Source organism: Carassius gibelio, chromosome B5 (assembly GCF_023724105.1).
Source record: "Carassius gibelio isolate Cgi1373 ecotype wild population from Czech Republic chromosome B5, carGib1.2-hapl.c, whole genome shotgun sequence".
NCBI classification, from domain to species: domain Eukaryota; kingdom Metazoa; phylum Chordata; class Actinopteri; order Cypriniformes; family Cyprinidae; genus Carassius; species Carassius gibelio.
The window spans coordinates 33554602-33570844 of NC_068400.1; the positions used below are offsets into that span (position 1 = coordinate 33554602).

Sequence of the window (16243 nt, forward strand, 5' to 3'; positions counted from 1 at the left end):
AGTTCAGGGAGACGAAGGCACGCTCTGCTGCTTTCAGATCCTTCGTTCCATGAAGGTCCAGGTCTGAGCCCGAACAACATAGGGGTCCTGGCCTGTCTCGATCTGAGGATAAAAGACGGGCACAGAAGGCTAGTGTCGCAACTCGCGCTCCCTTACCCCCCCCCCCCTCCCCCCACCTTAGAGGAATCGTTCTCATCTGTATCGGAATGATACCGACGTATCTACTCGATCCCTTTGGGGATTTTTAACTTCTGCTTTTATCCTCCCCTTCCAAATTCCCCTGTAACCACCAGCTCTCCACCTGATCGAGGTTAGGTGGAAACCTCTCACATAAGTCTCCTATGCTGGACCTATAATGTTTTTTATGTTTTTTTTTGAGCAGGGCTTCAGCGCAGGAGGGTGGGTGAGTAAATGTAACCCTCTCTGTATATACTTATGTGTATTAAATTGCTGGTGGTTATGTGTCTACTAATAAACACATAAGTGAGTTTCCTTTGCAGTGCTCAATTACAGTGTTGACTAAAAACTCGCCAGCACCACCCATCCGGCTTTATGTTCCGATATTAGGGGCTGAGATCACAGGCTTCTGAGGGAGTCTCCTTGATCATCAGGCCTGGCACAGCACTGCAGGGAATTTTAATGGATGTCCAGCAAGGTCAACCTGAGGGATCTCCTGGCCACTTAGTGGTGCTGTTGCATCTAGTGGGAAGTGGAGGTGGCAGTTACAGAAGTCTTTTTGTATATGCTGCCTCAGGTGATGCTCCCCCCATCCGAGGTTTCTAAAATTTGAGCTTGCCTCTCCCATGCGATTCAGCGCCTCTGCGATGCTTAGGAACCTTTAAAGTACACACGCTAAGCTTTGTGTACTTTCTCAAAACCACGTGGTGGTCAGTGTGCACATGAACACTTATGAGCACGCTACTCTGAGCTCGGAGTTCTCCTCTCATATCAGACTGAATTCTCAGTTTTTTTTCACCAGAGCGCTCCAGTATTGTTTCCATAGATCGATTTGACATACTGTTTTGAGATACACTATTCCATCTATGAGCTGCTCTATCGGAGTGCCACGAGAGCCCCTCCTTAGAACATTATTGGAAAATCCATGCTATGGTAAGTGTGCACTTGAAGTCTTTGCACACTTTCTGAAATCCACACTGTGGTAAGTTCGCACACTAGTATTCTGAATTCTTTCTTATATCCTACACTGTAAAAAAAGTCCGTAAAAATACAGTACAATATACCGTAATAATTTAAAGGAATTGTCTGTATTTTCTTTTTACAGTCGTTTCTCCGTTTTTTTTTAACTACGCTTTTGCATTGTGGGTACAAGAAGCTCAGTCTACAATCGGCGCGAAACCAATGCTTTTGCAGGCGCCATTATTCACGGAGATACTCTCTGTCAAAATCTCATTTTAAAGTAGGATTTAGGATTTTGAGAATGGTTCCTACACTTCCTTTGTTAATTATTTTTTGTTAAATGTAACAAACTGTATCGTTAACTTTGTTGCTGCCTGGCTTGTTTGGCAAATGAATGTCGGAGCCGTTGCATTCAACATTTTCAGCATACCGTCACATCTTAACGTTAATTTACTCGACGTGTGCTTTATGCCTTCAACAGGAGCAGGCAGAGCAATTGTCAAGAAAAGAAGACTCCATTAACGTTACGACTTTTTATTTAAAAGAGATTATATGAGCAGAAGATCTGACAACACGGAGTTCTTCAAGGATAACGCACCTTTTCTGCCAAACGAGGTAGGTTTAGACATTTCATCGGCTTATTTATGTTAAACACACACACACACACACGATAAGTTAATTCTGTAACTTTACTGGCACCCTGTCTGTGAACGCACACACGTCATGCACGCACAGAGAATGGTGCTTCATACAAGTTCTCTCACTCTTACACAGACAAAAGCACGCACAAAATGTACATTTTTGGCGAGTGAGAGTCTCAAATAAGTTAATAAGTCTTGACTGATGTAAAGATTAGGGATGTGTCAAATGTCCGTCGATGTGAGTCATGTTTAAAAGGGACAGTAGTTCATGACATTGATGGTGTTTCTGTTTCTTTTCTTTTTCTTTTCTAATGGCAGGTCATAATTGCTGCTGTACTTTGCATCCCAAGCCCCCCCTGCATTTTTATCACGGGTTTGTATTATGTTTTATTTATTAAGTTTTTATTAATGAAAGCTTATGTGTAGCAAAATTCAGTTAGAAATGTAATATGCAAAATGGCAATGCAATATGTAAAACAGCAATGTGTTTCTGTATTTTAATGTACATTTTGCCTTCATGTCCAATATTTAGTGCAAAATGAAAAAAAACTATTATATAATTTAAATTTGCTATTTCCTACAACAATACTTTTAATATGCAAAATAAAAACATATTTTAATGCTTTATAAGTTGCAAAATTCAAATGAACATATATTACACAAATTGATTAGATTTGTTTAATATGTCCAAGCAAAAACTGTAGTAAAATTATCATTTAAATGCTGTTTTTCCTAAACAAATTTTGACTTGGGGGTTGGACACTTGGGATTGCATTTTCATCATAATACAGCATGATAATTGTAGCAAAATACAGTAAGAATTTCAGAATGCATTCTGAGCCAAAGGTGCCACAAAATGGTGGTTTCAATTTCTATTATTCTTAGTGCATTGAAGAAGTGGATTGACACTTACAAGATGTTTCAGTTGCATTTTCACTTAATACCTCGCAATGAATATAAAGTCAGTGTGGATTTGAAACGCATTTGGAAATGCATCACGCCCCTGACCTGTCAATCGTTAGGCTACATCAAGGTGGGGGTCAGCAACAGGACACACAATATGTGTATATTCACTCACACATTTGGCTCAGAATGCATTGTGAAATTCTCACTGCATTTTTGCTACAATTTCATGAGGTAGTAAGATGAAATTGCAATCCCAAGTGTCCTACCCCCCAAGTCTAAATGCATTTAGGAAAAACGGCAATTAATAATAATTTAGCTAGATTTTTCGCTTGGACATGTTAAACATCTAATAAATTTGGGTAATGCATTTTCACTGTAATTTTGCAACTTATAAAGTGTTAAAATGTTTTTAATTTGCATATTAAAACTAGTGTAGAAAATGGCAAATGTAAATTATATAACTGAGTTTTTATTTTGCACTAAATTTGACACATGTATGGTAAAATGTTAATTAAAATACAAAACTACATTGGCATTTTATGTATTGCATTGCCATTTTGCACATTTCAAATTGAATTTTGCTATCCATCATGGTTTTACCATTAGGGATGTTCAACACTGACAAGAAATTAGTCATGGAGTCCTTTAGTCAGTTAACAGAAAGATTGAATCAATGTTTGGAGTGGCTTTCTGAATTTACAATGTGTTGTTTATAATTTCTTTGTTTATTGTTATTGGTGATTCCAGATTGCTGTCACACAAGTTACCATTTCCTCCCCCGTTGTGGTCGGCCGAGCTACACATTCTCTTTGTTTTATTTTAAACATAAATATCCAGAGGAGAATGGCACCTATGCTGGAATTCATTCAAATGTAAGGAACATATCTAATAAAACTGTGTATAAAGCATTTTGTTATGTTGCCATTTAGTTGAAAATAATAAGGGTTAGTTCACTCAAAAGCAAAAATTCTGTCATTAATTACTCACCCTCTTGTTGTTTCGAACCTGTAAGACCTTCATTCATCTTCAGAACACAAATTAAGATATTTTTGATGGAATCTGAGAGCTTTCTGACCCTCCATTGACAGCAAGTGCCCTACCACGATCAGGCACAGAAATATAGTATAAGGACTTCGTGAAAATGGTGCATGTGACATCAGTAGTTCAACTGTAATTTTACGTTAATTTTGTGTTCTGAAGATAATTGAATGATTTACGGGTTAAGAACGAATAAAACATTCTTGACAAGATCACGTGACCGATGCAATTGGAGACCACTGGAAATGCAAGTTTAGCATTTTATAAGCAATGCTTAAAATGGAACTTGATAATTCAATCTCAACCTGTTCTGCACATTACTCTGTACTTCACTTTCATTAATTTTCATTTCTTGTCATTAACAGTCTTCCTGTTAAGTAATCCTGACCGAGCGTCAAAGGTTCAGATGAAGGGAATCTACGCTTCCAAGACTCATGTCTGAACTACTTCTAGATTCCAAGGTTTTGTTTTTGTTTTTTTTCAAATCTCAATTTAGGACTTGGACTGAACATGCAGCAAAAAAAAAAAAAAGTTTCCTCAAACGGGCACATGGCAAGAGATCCTAAAAGCACACAAACACTTGGAGCCCTGATCTTAATTTAGATTGTATAGTTCTCTTAGTTTAACATTAAAATGTCAGGAATGAGTGCATAAATCTTTGTTCTTTATTTTCAAATGCTGTACAAGCTTTTTATTTAATTTTTTTTTATGTCAATTGTAGATGCAGATAATTTAGCATGAATAAAAGGTAAGTTAATCTAACTAGGTTTAGTTCACCCGTAATATTATATGAAAAGTCTCATTCCAATCCTATTAGACTTTTGTTCATTTTTGGAACACTAATGAAATCTGACAGCTATACTGTATTAGACCTTGAAATGGTAGTTGCATAGGCTGTCAATGGAGGGACAGAAAGCAGAGATTTCATAAAATATACTCTTCATTTGTGTTTCAAAGATGAATGGAAATCGTATGGATTTGGAACGGTATGAGGGAAAGTAACTGATGTCAGAATTCACATGTTGTGCTTTTAAATAATGTGTTCTATAGGAAAATTATGTAATTTCACTTGACTATTGACTATTAGTCTGTAGCAATTGTTAATAATGACAGCCCTGTCTTTGTATAAATTTTTACCCCATGTATTAAAAAAATAATAAAATAATAAAATCTTTATCTTTGTGACCATTATTGTACAGGTACCTGCTCATATTTTATTTTAATTTTGTACGGAATTAAACATTTTAGGATGACTGAAGTGTCCTTTTAATGGTATTGATTGAGTACTTTAATAATACGGAATATTACATTTTAGGTTTGATGGAAGTGTCCCTAAATGGTAAAGAAAAAGTCTGGTAAATCTACGGAAATATCTGTTATAGGGTTTACGGAATTGTCCGTACAATGACGTAAAAATTTACGGAAAATACGGAATTTTCCATTTTAGGTTTGACGGAAGTGTCCGTCAATGGTACAGAAAAACTCAGGTAAATCTACGGAAATATCCGTTTTAAGGTTTACGGAAGTGCCCGTACAATAACGGAAAAAGTGCTGGTAATTAATTACCAGCACTTTTTCAGTTTTTTAACGGAACTTTTTTAACAGTGTATATGGTGAGGGCTTTGCGCGGTTGCTTCATGCCCTTTCTTGAGTCGGTTACTCTCTTCATCTTGGGTGCCACTCCACCCATGTATCCTCGGATACCTATCTAAACAGGGTGTTGCTACTAGAGAACTGTCGAGAAAGCTCTTTCAGCAAGTTTATGCGAAAGCTAGCGGTAGCCCCTGTGTTACAGGCGAGACTTGGTATAAAATGCTAGGTTCTTAGCCGTATCCCTTTAAAGGAATCTTTCCTGATTCCAAGCCTTCATCTCTACCCTGGGCCGAGGCTCTAACAATTAAGTTGGGTATGTAGCTTAGGCCTTTGGCCGTAAGGGGTACTGTCACAGACGTCCCAGGGGCGACTCCCATGGAAATGGTAGAGTTGGTACTTAGTACTCGCCATGATTCTGGCCTGCACTCCCCTCAGCATGGCGGAGTGTGTATACTGTTCCCCATAGCGCCCCCTAGAGGATGCAGTTCGAAATTCCCTTGAAAGGGAACGTTTCAGGTTATGAATGTAACCATGGTTCCCTGAGTAGGGAATAAGGGTGTACTCACACTAGGCACGGTTGCCATGAACCGGGCCCGAGTACGATTGTCCCCCCTCCCCACTCCCCCTCTGGCCTGCACTCACATATAGGGTTTCAGCATTCGTGCCGGAGCATGCTTACGTCATTATGGTGCGACGGTTTCGGGATAAACAGGAAGAGCGGCGCTCTATGAACACAATGGAGTGCATCGCTCTGTTTTCTTTGTGGATAATTTTGTGTTGTTTGGTCCACAGCCTGTTGTTAAACAGATGTGTCGCCTTAGTGGCGCGAACATTTTCACGTAATCGTGCTGCTCGTATGAGGATGTTTGCAAGATACCAGCTGAAGTGCAGCAAGGGCTTTGCAGTTTTTAGTTTTTTTATGTGTTTTGCACCTCTGCCGTAGACCAAAGCGACCCTTTCCCTGCCATGTTGGTTTTGGAGCGTCGCAAAACCGTGATGCAAAGCGTCCTTTTCCGTGCCCCGGCACGGTTAGCGCTCACACTGCATGCGAACCGCGCCCGAGTCCAACTGAACCGTGCCCTGGCCCACCTCTTCCAAGCGGGCCAGGGCCGGCCAATCGAGCCGCGCCCGGGCACGATTCGGAGCACTCACACTAGTCAAACGAACCGCGCTTTGGTGGTCAAACGCACTCGGGCATGGTTCAAACTGGCAGTGTGAGTACACCCTAAGACACTGCGTCCCGGTGCTTGTTTATAGTCGGGCCGGTAGTGACGTCAGAGGCTGTCGCCGGCCAACAAGTTGGTGTTTTTTCAATGTATGCTTCAGACTCGGGTCACGACAAGGTGTCCCCCATAGCGCCTCCTAGAGGACACAGTGTCTCATTCCATACTCAGGTTTTTTTTTTTTTTATTGATTTTTATTAGCATGAAGTAAACACTGAAGGAACATCTGATCCATGTTGAAAGATTCATTACAACTTACTGAATGTCTAGTGTATCATGTAATCAACGAGTGTTTCAACTGTGAAAAGACAGCAGCTAGAAGATATTAACAGCAGAAAATTCACTCAGTAGTGTCCATAAACTTGTTAAAAATGTAATGCAAAAATTACATTGTATACAATGTATAGATATAATGTTCTTATAAAAATGGTCTAATATAAAATTTGTATACAAAACAATGGTAAGGGTTCCCTGTATAGTTTAGAAAAATGTAGAAAAAGTAAAGTGTACGTTACCAGTCAAAAATATTTTTAATGTGTGTTTTTTTCTTTTTTTTTTTTTTTGCTGCTAACCAAGCCTGCATTTTATGATCCAAAATAAAAGCAGTAATATTGTGAAATATTTTTACTATTAACTGTTACTGATTTCTATTTGAATATATTTTAAAATGTAATTTATTCCTGCAATCTCCAAACTTAACTTTTAGTATCATTACTCCAATCACATCCTTCAGAAATTATGCTTATATTTAGATTTGCTGCTCAAAAAATTCTTATTATAATTCTTATTATAATGTTGAAAACAGCAGAGTAGAATTTCACTGCTGGTTTTATATGCTATATATAATTTTTTATGTGACGAATAAAAATCTTGAATCTTGAATTGTTTCAGGTTTCTTTGATGAAAAGAAAGTTCAGAAGTGCAGCATTTATCTGAAATATAAATCTTTTGTAACATTTATAAATGTCTTTATCATCACTTCTGATCAATTGAAAACATCTTTGTTAAATAAAAGTATTAATTTATATAATTCCCATTTTTTTATACCGGGTTGGAGTTATACACTGTTTTTCTGACCTCCTGAATTAGCCTTGGCCACCCCCTGGCCACACCATGTAACTTTAGCTCTGCCACTGCCACCAGCTACTTGATGGTTTTGTTACCATCATTCTTCAAAAATCTTCTTTTGTGCTCCACAGAACAAAGAAATGTATACACATTTGGAACAAAAGAAGGTAAGTAGTAAGAAGTAATTTGTGGGTAAATTATTCCTTTAAGCATTAAAATTCACAAATCAATTAAGGCTGCCTTTGTCTGCTTTTCATGAACAGTCTACATTTATATTTATAGCATTGTTTTGATTGATATATAAAACTTTCTAAAACAAGAAAATTACAATGGCTTTTTTTTAGATTACAGTGTCATAAAAAGTAAAGGTAGAAAATGCACATCTAAAGATGTTATCACTGTAATGTATACTCGTATAATACCTTGATTAAAAACTTAAGATAAAAGTATAGAGAAGTTTGACAAGAAAAACACAAAATTACACTAAATCAATTGCTGGTATGAAAGATCACAAAAATTCAAAAAATTATGGTTATTTGTAACTGATATATATATATATATATATATCAAAGTGTGTACAGTGTACAAAGATATACTTTATAATTTAAATAATAATAAGTTTTACCTGAGCAATTGATATATTAAATATATTTCACCTGAAATGAAATGAGTTGTGTTGATGTGGTTGTCTGATCGCTCTTCTGGTGTATCTTTGTGTGTGTGGACTGTGAAGAACTACTATGGAGGAGCATATGTCATATGTGCCTGCATCATATTTCAAGGATTATGTTGATGCCCTAGCTCATAACTACAGCTAGTCCAAAATGCAGCAGCAAGAGTTCTTACTAGAACCAGGAAGTATGACCATATTAGCCCGGTCGTGTCATCGCTGCACTGGCTCCCTATCAAACATCGTATAGATTTTAAAATATTGCTTATTACTTATAAAACCCTGAATGGTTTAGCACCTCAGTATTTGAATGAGCTCCTTTTACATTATACTCCTCTACATCCGCTACGTTCTCAAAACTCAGGCAATTTGATAATACCTAGAATATCAAAATCAACTGCGGGCAGCAGATCCTTTGCCTATTTGGCTCCTAAACTCTGGAATAACCTACTTAACATTGTTCGGGAGGCAGACACACTCTTGCAGTTTAAATCTAGATTAAAGACCCATCTCTTTAACCTGGCATACACATAACAAACTAATATGTTTTTAATATCCAAATCCGTTAAAGGATTTTTAGGCTGCATTAATTAGGTAAACCAGAACCGGAAACACTTCACATAACACCCTATATACTTGCTACATCATTAGAAGAATGGCATCTACGCTAATATTTGTCTGTTTCTCTCTTGTTCCGAGGTCACCGTGGCCACCAGATCCAGTCTGTATCCAGATCAGAGGGTCACTACAGTCACCCGGATCCAGTACGTATCCAGACCAGATGGTGGATCAGCACCTAGAAAGGACCTCTACTGCCCAGAAAGACAGCGGAGACCAGGACAACTAGAGCCCCAGATACAGATCCCCTGTAAAGACCTTGTCTCAGAGGACCACCAGGACAAGACCACAGGAAACAGATGATACTTCTGCACAATCTGACTGGAATTGAACTACTGGTTTCGTCTGGTCAGAGGAGAACTGCCCCCCCAACTGAGCCTGGTTTCTCCCAAGGTTTTTTTCTCCATTCTGTCACCGATGGAGTTTCGGTTCCTTGCCGCTGTCGCCTCTGGCTTGCTTAGTTGGGGTCACTTCATCTACAGCGATATCGTTGACTTGATTGCAAATAAATACACAGACACTATTTAAACTGAACAGAGATGACATACCTGAATTCAGTGATGAACTGCCTTAACTATGATTTTGCATTATTGAGACACTGTTTTCCTAATGAATGTTGTTCAGTGCTTTGATGCAATGTATTTTGTTTAAAGCACTATATAAATAAAGGTGATTGATTAAATTCAAAGGGCTTTACATTTAGATAAAAACTACAAGGTAGCATAAATTATGACCATTTGAGAACAAAAAATATGTATGATTATATGTTCAAACACACCTAATAATCCTGTAGTAGTGCACTCATTTATCAGTATATGATTGGGTAAGGCCTTAAATTACTTCTTAAAGCCAGAAGGAACCAACTTTACATGAAATGATCAAAACTAAACAAATTGGAATATCACCTGATATTTAAGTAAACATTTTCAGTATATATAAAATTTTGCATAAGTATTCTTGCCTAAAACACTATAATTAATACAAAAAAATAAAATAATAATAATAATCAGGAGCAATAATTTGAGATATTAATTCCCATCTTTTGGACTGTATGATCTCCTTACTGTGACTCAGTGTTTCTTGAAAGTAACAGACAAGATATAATAGTACACAACAGACTCAGGCTCTATCAGTTTTAATTTGAATAAAAACCATACACCATACAGTTTATTAGTTTATAGGCTCCAGTCTTTGATAGATTATAAAGAGAAACAATAAAGCATGCTGTGATTTACTTATACAGTAGTTCAGCTATTTCATACAGTATGAGGTGCACTAAGGTTAAAAGCAGTTTACCATTAACCATTCAGGTCATTTCCTTTACATTCTGCTAGTTTTATCATTCTGCTTGTTCAGTGGAGCTGCATCATCCTCTAAAAATATTCATATAAATAACTTTAGATTTTTGTGATAAAACTGATTGCCAAGCTCATAATAGCAATAATAGCATCATCACCACTCAATCGTTTTCCCAGTTTAGTGCACATTGACCACTGTGGAGTTTTTGTTGCAGGCGGCTTTGCAGGCAAATGCTGAGATATAGATGGAGATGATGAACTGAGGAATGGTGAACACCAGCAATATTCCAATGATCCTCATTGTAAAATACTACAAAAATTGAACAAAAAGTATATTGAAGCAGGAATCATTTTGAGCTAAATATGAGAGTTGAGAGTATCTCAACAATCAGAATATATATATAGTCTTATACAGTAAATGCCTTACCATACAATAGATCTGTGTGAGGTACAGACTGATGTGCATGTTTTTATTTACTTAAAAATCTGCCATTGAGCCTTTTCCTGCAATGGGATCAGATCTTGAAATTGAGAAACAGGTCAGTCAGATTTGTGACCTGAAAATATTCATCTAAATATTTTTCAGTGAATAATGACTTCATTCTCAGCCTGTTTCGCACACAAAGCTATCTTATGGCCTGGAATATGTGCACAGATCATATGAACTGCTTATGTGATAACTTCAAATGTCTTGCCCCCAGTCAGTGTGATTGTATGTTACAGAGTGAGCAGTACAGTCTTCAAAATCTCTCATTATGTGTTTTATGCATGCAGGTTAGGAGTTATATACGAGTGAGTAAATAATGATAGAATTTTCAACTGTGCCTTTAAGTAAATAACAGCTATTAAAAAAGAAAACACAAATGAATGCACAACTAAACATGAATACAAGATATTGTACATTGTGAATATAATACCTCAACATATAAACTTGGATGATCCATTGATATTAATGCTAATTGTATGCCCATCAGATGAATGGCTATCCCTGCAGTTATGGCACTGAACACATTTATTCCAAGAGATGCTTTAACCTGTAGGAACAGAATTTACGATACTATGCTGGTGATTCAACCCGATCTCACTGCAATTCGTACATTTTTCTCAAGGTGGCTTATTCGTACTGATTCGTAAGACCACACTCGTACAAATTCATACGATTGTTGCCAAATCATACGTATTTTACGAGTTGCACAATTCGTATGAATTTGTACGAATGACCTACACCTAACCCCGCCCCTAAACCTAACCGTCAGTGGGGTCGTATAAAATCGTACGAGTGAGGTCGTACAAATTGTTACGAATAAGCCACCTCGTAAAATACGTACGAATTGGTCGTGAGATAGCGTTGGGTGATTTAAAAACAGCTAATTTGGAGCAGACAAACACTGGGAAAACATATCAAAGTTAGATATACATTAGGCAAAACATTGGGTTACAGATGTTAAAGACAAAAACTCTGGTCCAGTTTGTTTTTGTTTTGTTTTTGTTTTTTGGTCCTTTTACCAGCAGTAGCTTTACAAGCTACAATGAGACAACCAATCTTTGCTAACAAATTATATCTAATCTTCTACATTTATGACAACCTGAGATGATTTAAAGTGCACACTTATAACTAACAATTGGGAAAATACATTAAAACAATGTGTTATGTATGTGCTGAATCAGTCGGGGTTATGCACATACCACACATGGATGATGTTTATTCTGCGCAGCGACAGACAAAGAGCCAGCACTCATGTACTGAGAAAAAAAAATAAAGGACATTTAAAGATAATTCTGGAAACTAAAATGAGAAGACATAAAGTAAAACCATTAAATAAAACTTACAATAAGGGACCCCCAGTAGTTTATGCCGCTATAGTCAAGAATTGCAGAATAATTGTAGACACTGGAGGTAAGTATAACACCAAGTACGAAGACCATCCCTCCATTCATTATCTGGACAGTCTAGAGGGCACACATAGTTCAGGTATTTTATTCATGATGGCATAAAATGTGTTTTTGGATACAGTGATCTAGAAGAAATTAAATACTCAGAACATTCCCAAAACAATATTTTATAATTAATATTTAAATGTATTACCCCTAGTGCCTTTGGTTGTACTTTGAAAAATCCTTTAAGAGCTGTATTGTGATTTTTTCCTCCGGCCTCATGACCATCAACAAAAATAACAGTGTCTTGTATCACCTGTGGATTTACATCGATGACAACTGTAGGTTTGTCAGTTGAGATGTCCTTACCGCTTTCCATTCTTAAAAAAGTTTTGGATTTCTGTAATAAGCAAGTTTGTAATGTGCCAGTTGAATAAGAGATGTGAACAAAGGTCTGTGCACAAAGGAGAAATTATGACTAGTTAAAGAGGACAAAAATATCCTACTGACGTACTAAATTCTATTTCGTATCTTTTGAATAAACTGGCAGCCAACAGAAACAGAGATGGAAATGAGAAATCCACTTGAGCTCATCACAAGTAGATTTTCCAAAAGCTGAGGTAAATACTAACAAATAGTATGGTAACAGATGACACAACAAAAAATTGTAATAAAATAAACATCAATTTAACAACATGAGATGTATCATAAAATGTAAGAAGAACTAAGAGTAAATACAGTAATTTCAATGGAAAACCAAAGAAATTACTATATTTGTAGTGTCACAGGCAATTCTGCCAATGTCAATTTGTGGTCTTTCACAATAATTTATCAATAAATTGATAATTTTCACTTACATAAATTGAACAATATTTTACTAATAAATTACATTAAATGTCCTATATTAGATGTATTACAGTTCATTGCATAGCATAAGGAATTTACCCTTAAAAAAATTTTTTTAACTTTTTTTTGTCTTTTACTGTTCCAAATACTCAAATTTTCTAAGATACCTTTGTCCAACCTAATGTTCTAACAAATCAAAAAAGATTTAAAATTAGTTTTTAGCACCACACAATAAATGAGTGACAACTTACACCAAAAAAATATATTTTGTCCAAAATTAAAATTAAATGACTGCATCAAAAATTGTATATACAGTACAATAAACACACAATACAAAAAAGAACATTGATATCAATTTATAAAACATCTTACCTGAAATGAGATTAGTTGATGTCTGGTAACTCTTTTTCCGTTTTTGTGTGTGCTGACTCAAAAGAACCGTTAAGGAGGGGCTTGCTTAAAGTTAATTGCCACCGTCTTCTGAAAACCCAAAGCACTTTGGTGAAAAATAATGTTCAACGCATAATAACTGGCAACTGATGATAGATAACATTTTTTTCTTCTGCTTAAATTGAATGCATTATTAATATTTATGCATTTACACAGGCCAATGATAATAATAATGATGATGATGATGATGATGATGATGATGATGATGTTTTTTTTTTTTTAAACCATACAAATAATAATAATCAGAACTGTTTTAAAAGCACTAAGATACATATATAAAATATATACCGGAAATTATTTCTAAATTAAATCCATTTAAATTATTTTTTCATTGGTTCAAAGTCCTAGTTACAATATATAACAGACTTTGCTCTGTTACTGCTTAGATTTTTGGCACAAAGAGTTACTTAGTCCACATTAGACTCCCAGCACAATATTCATTCTATCAACAACCAAAATAAGCAAAAACATTTTTGAAATCTAGCATTCCTGCAGCTGAAACAGTAGAACATGGCACTATCCATGTTAAAATCATGGCTTCAATTCCCTGCGAATTCAAGTACTGATTATATGTATATATTTTACAACTCAAGATGACTGTGCTAGTGCTACACTAATCAAGTTGAAGGTGGTTTACCATGGAGCATTTGTGGTTGCCTTAGTTCATTTCCTTTTGCCAGGCGTACATTTGCTGCCTTGCATTATGTAAGCTATTTAACCATAAAGACTTAACTTAAGCAGACTTGTTAACTTTGCAATATCAGTAAAAAAAGATAAAAAATAAAAAAAAATACAAAAAACAATTAAATAATCTGATGCACTTTTAAATTAAAAATTTAATAACTTCAGTGAGGGGTTCTCATGAGACAGAAGCATGTTTGTGCAGATGGCACATTTAGATAATACAAATCTTTATCTTGTTTACCGAGGGTTGCGGGGGGGATCATCTTGCTGCTGATCTCATTTTTATAGGACATGTTGTTCATTTAAATGTAGTTCCTGATGAAAGTGGGAGATTGTAAATGTGGGATTTAGTGTCATCTTCATAAATGTTACTAAATCAAATGACTCCGTATTTATGTAATAGTTTATTATTGTTGTTCATTACTTCCACAAAAGCCTTCTCCCTTTCTGCGACACAAATCAATCTAAATGAGGACTGAGAGTCTGTCTTTCTTAATAAGCTCTATTGACCTGCAGACTCTCATCAGTCATCAATGATAAAGTCAATTGTAAACAGGCATGCACGCACACACACACACACACACACACACACACAGCTGACTGCATAAGCAGTATTTATAAAACAGTAAAGCAGAAAGCTGTACTACTAAAAAGAAGCACACACTGAATTGTATTTGTAGAGGTAGAAATTATTAAACATCTTCTCCAAAAAGCATTGTGCCCAGTAAAGCAGTGTCAAGGTTGGGAAAGGTCAAGGACAACCCCCCAAAAGACTATTGATTTTTCTAATACACTTTTGTTGGTTTTAAAAACATCTTATCATAATATGTAGTCAATATTTTAATTGGATCAAAACCTTTGTACTTAAACCTAAAACGTGTTTTTGCCTTGGGACAACTTTGATGAACTTTTTATGATCCACTTCAAAAATGTTGTCTATCAGTTATTTTTCATGTCTCACGTTCTGATTTATTTTCTCCTGACATGAATTAGTATGTGTAACTGCTAATGTTTGTTAGTATTTTTTTTATATATTGATAAGGTGACAAGTGTATTTTTGTTTTGAATTTTGTTGCCCAACTGTAAAATATCACAGACCTTTTTTCTTTCTCTTTTTTCCTTTCCTTTAATATCTCACATAGTCAAACGGGCATCTTTTATATTCTGACCTAATGACCTCTCTACTTTGATAGATTGGAGCATTGATCTGGATGAAGCTGTCAGCTGTGCCTCACTGTGGTCTCCCTTTCAGTCTTTGCTTCTCCAAGGCTGTGCAGTCTTGTATTGATAATAGCTAAGCATTGACCACAAAAAAATAAATAATAATTCTGGGGCAGAAAATACTACAAACGCTGTCTGAACCAAAAGCTGGACTTGTTTTTGTTAAGAAGTTGAGCAGATCGTTACAATCCATTAAGAGGCTCTGTGTCCTCACAATTGATTCTCTGCTGACTTCCACAGAAGACGTGATGGATTTTTGCTAGTATTTTAAAAAAAAAATTGTCAAAAGTAAAGCCATATGTATATATATGTGTGTGTGTGTGTGTGTGTGTGTATGAAAAAAAACATAATAAATATTACAAAAATAAAAAAATATGACTAAATGGGATATTAAACATCTAAAAGTCACTCATTTTTGTCCAATAGCAAGACACACAGGTAAAGTTACAAAAGAGACTTGCCAGAGACTTTCTACATTGACTCTAAACATGCTGTGACATTTATGGAGGCCCTTTGAGATGAATTGGGGAAAGTCACATGAGAAAAAGCAATGGATTGGATGTAACTGGTTCGTGTGATAAATCCTGCCTCTTGTTTTCATGCTAGCTTTTGGTTTGAGTGAATAAAATGATAGTGTTATTGACTAAATGAAATGTTAAAATGTAAGTAAGCAACTCTCCTGCTTAGATATCACTGCTTTGTGTCACGTCAAAATAAAACATGATATTAAAGTCAAATGTCTAAGTCTGCTTTATTGTCAATTCTTTTACATGTACAGCACATACATACAGAGCATTGAAATTGCATTACTCTCAGACCCTTGGTGCTGATACAGATAAAATACAAAAATTACAAACATACAAATAAGGGCATGTTAAATATACATATATAGGTTGGGAGGGAGTTCAGCTTCCTGACAGCCTAATGATTGAAGCTGTCCTTCAGTCTGCTGGTCCTGGCCTGGAGACTTCACAG

The 16243-nt window shown here is 36.0% G+C and overlaps 1 protein-coding gene and 1 long non-coding RNA gene across 2 annotated transcripts in view; one reads left to right on the forward strand and one right to left on the reverse strand.

Annotated features, from left to right (window-relative positions):
* The first annotated feature begins 927 nt into the window (after positions 1-927).
* On the forward strand, positions 928-4896 carry LOC127958363 (uncharacterized). Its single transcript, XR_008154018.1, has 5 exons — positions 928-1159; positions 1619-1752; positions 2097-2151; positions 3432-3556; positions 4088-4896. It is a non-coding gene; the product is annotated as an uncharacterized LOC127958363 (long non-coding RNA).
* Positions 4897-10082: 5186 nt separating this feature from the next.
* LOC127957670 (membrane-spanning 4-domains subfamily A member 4A-like) overlaps positions 10083-16243 on the reverse strand; it is a 62722-nt gene continuing 56561 nt past the window's right edge. Inside the window, exons 3-8 of the mRNA XM_052556300.1 lie at positions 13286-13393; positions 12279-12467; positions 12023-12142; positions 11879-11935; positions 11110-11226; positions 10083-10502 (exon numbers count right to left, since the gene is read on the reverse strand). Coding sequence (XP_052412260.1) covers positions 10371-10502; positions 11110-11226; positions 11879-11935; positions 12023-12142; positions 12279-12446 — 594 coding nt within the window. The 5' untranslated portion in view covers positions 12447-12467; positions 13286-13393 and the 3' untranslated portion in view covers positions 10083-10370. The remainder of the gene's footprint in view (positions 10503-11109; positions 11227-11878; positions 11936-12022; positions 12143-12278; positions 12468-13285; positions 13394-16243) is intronic.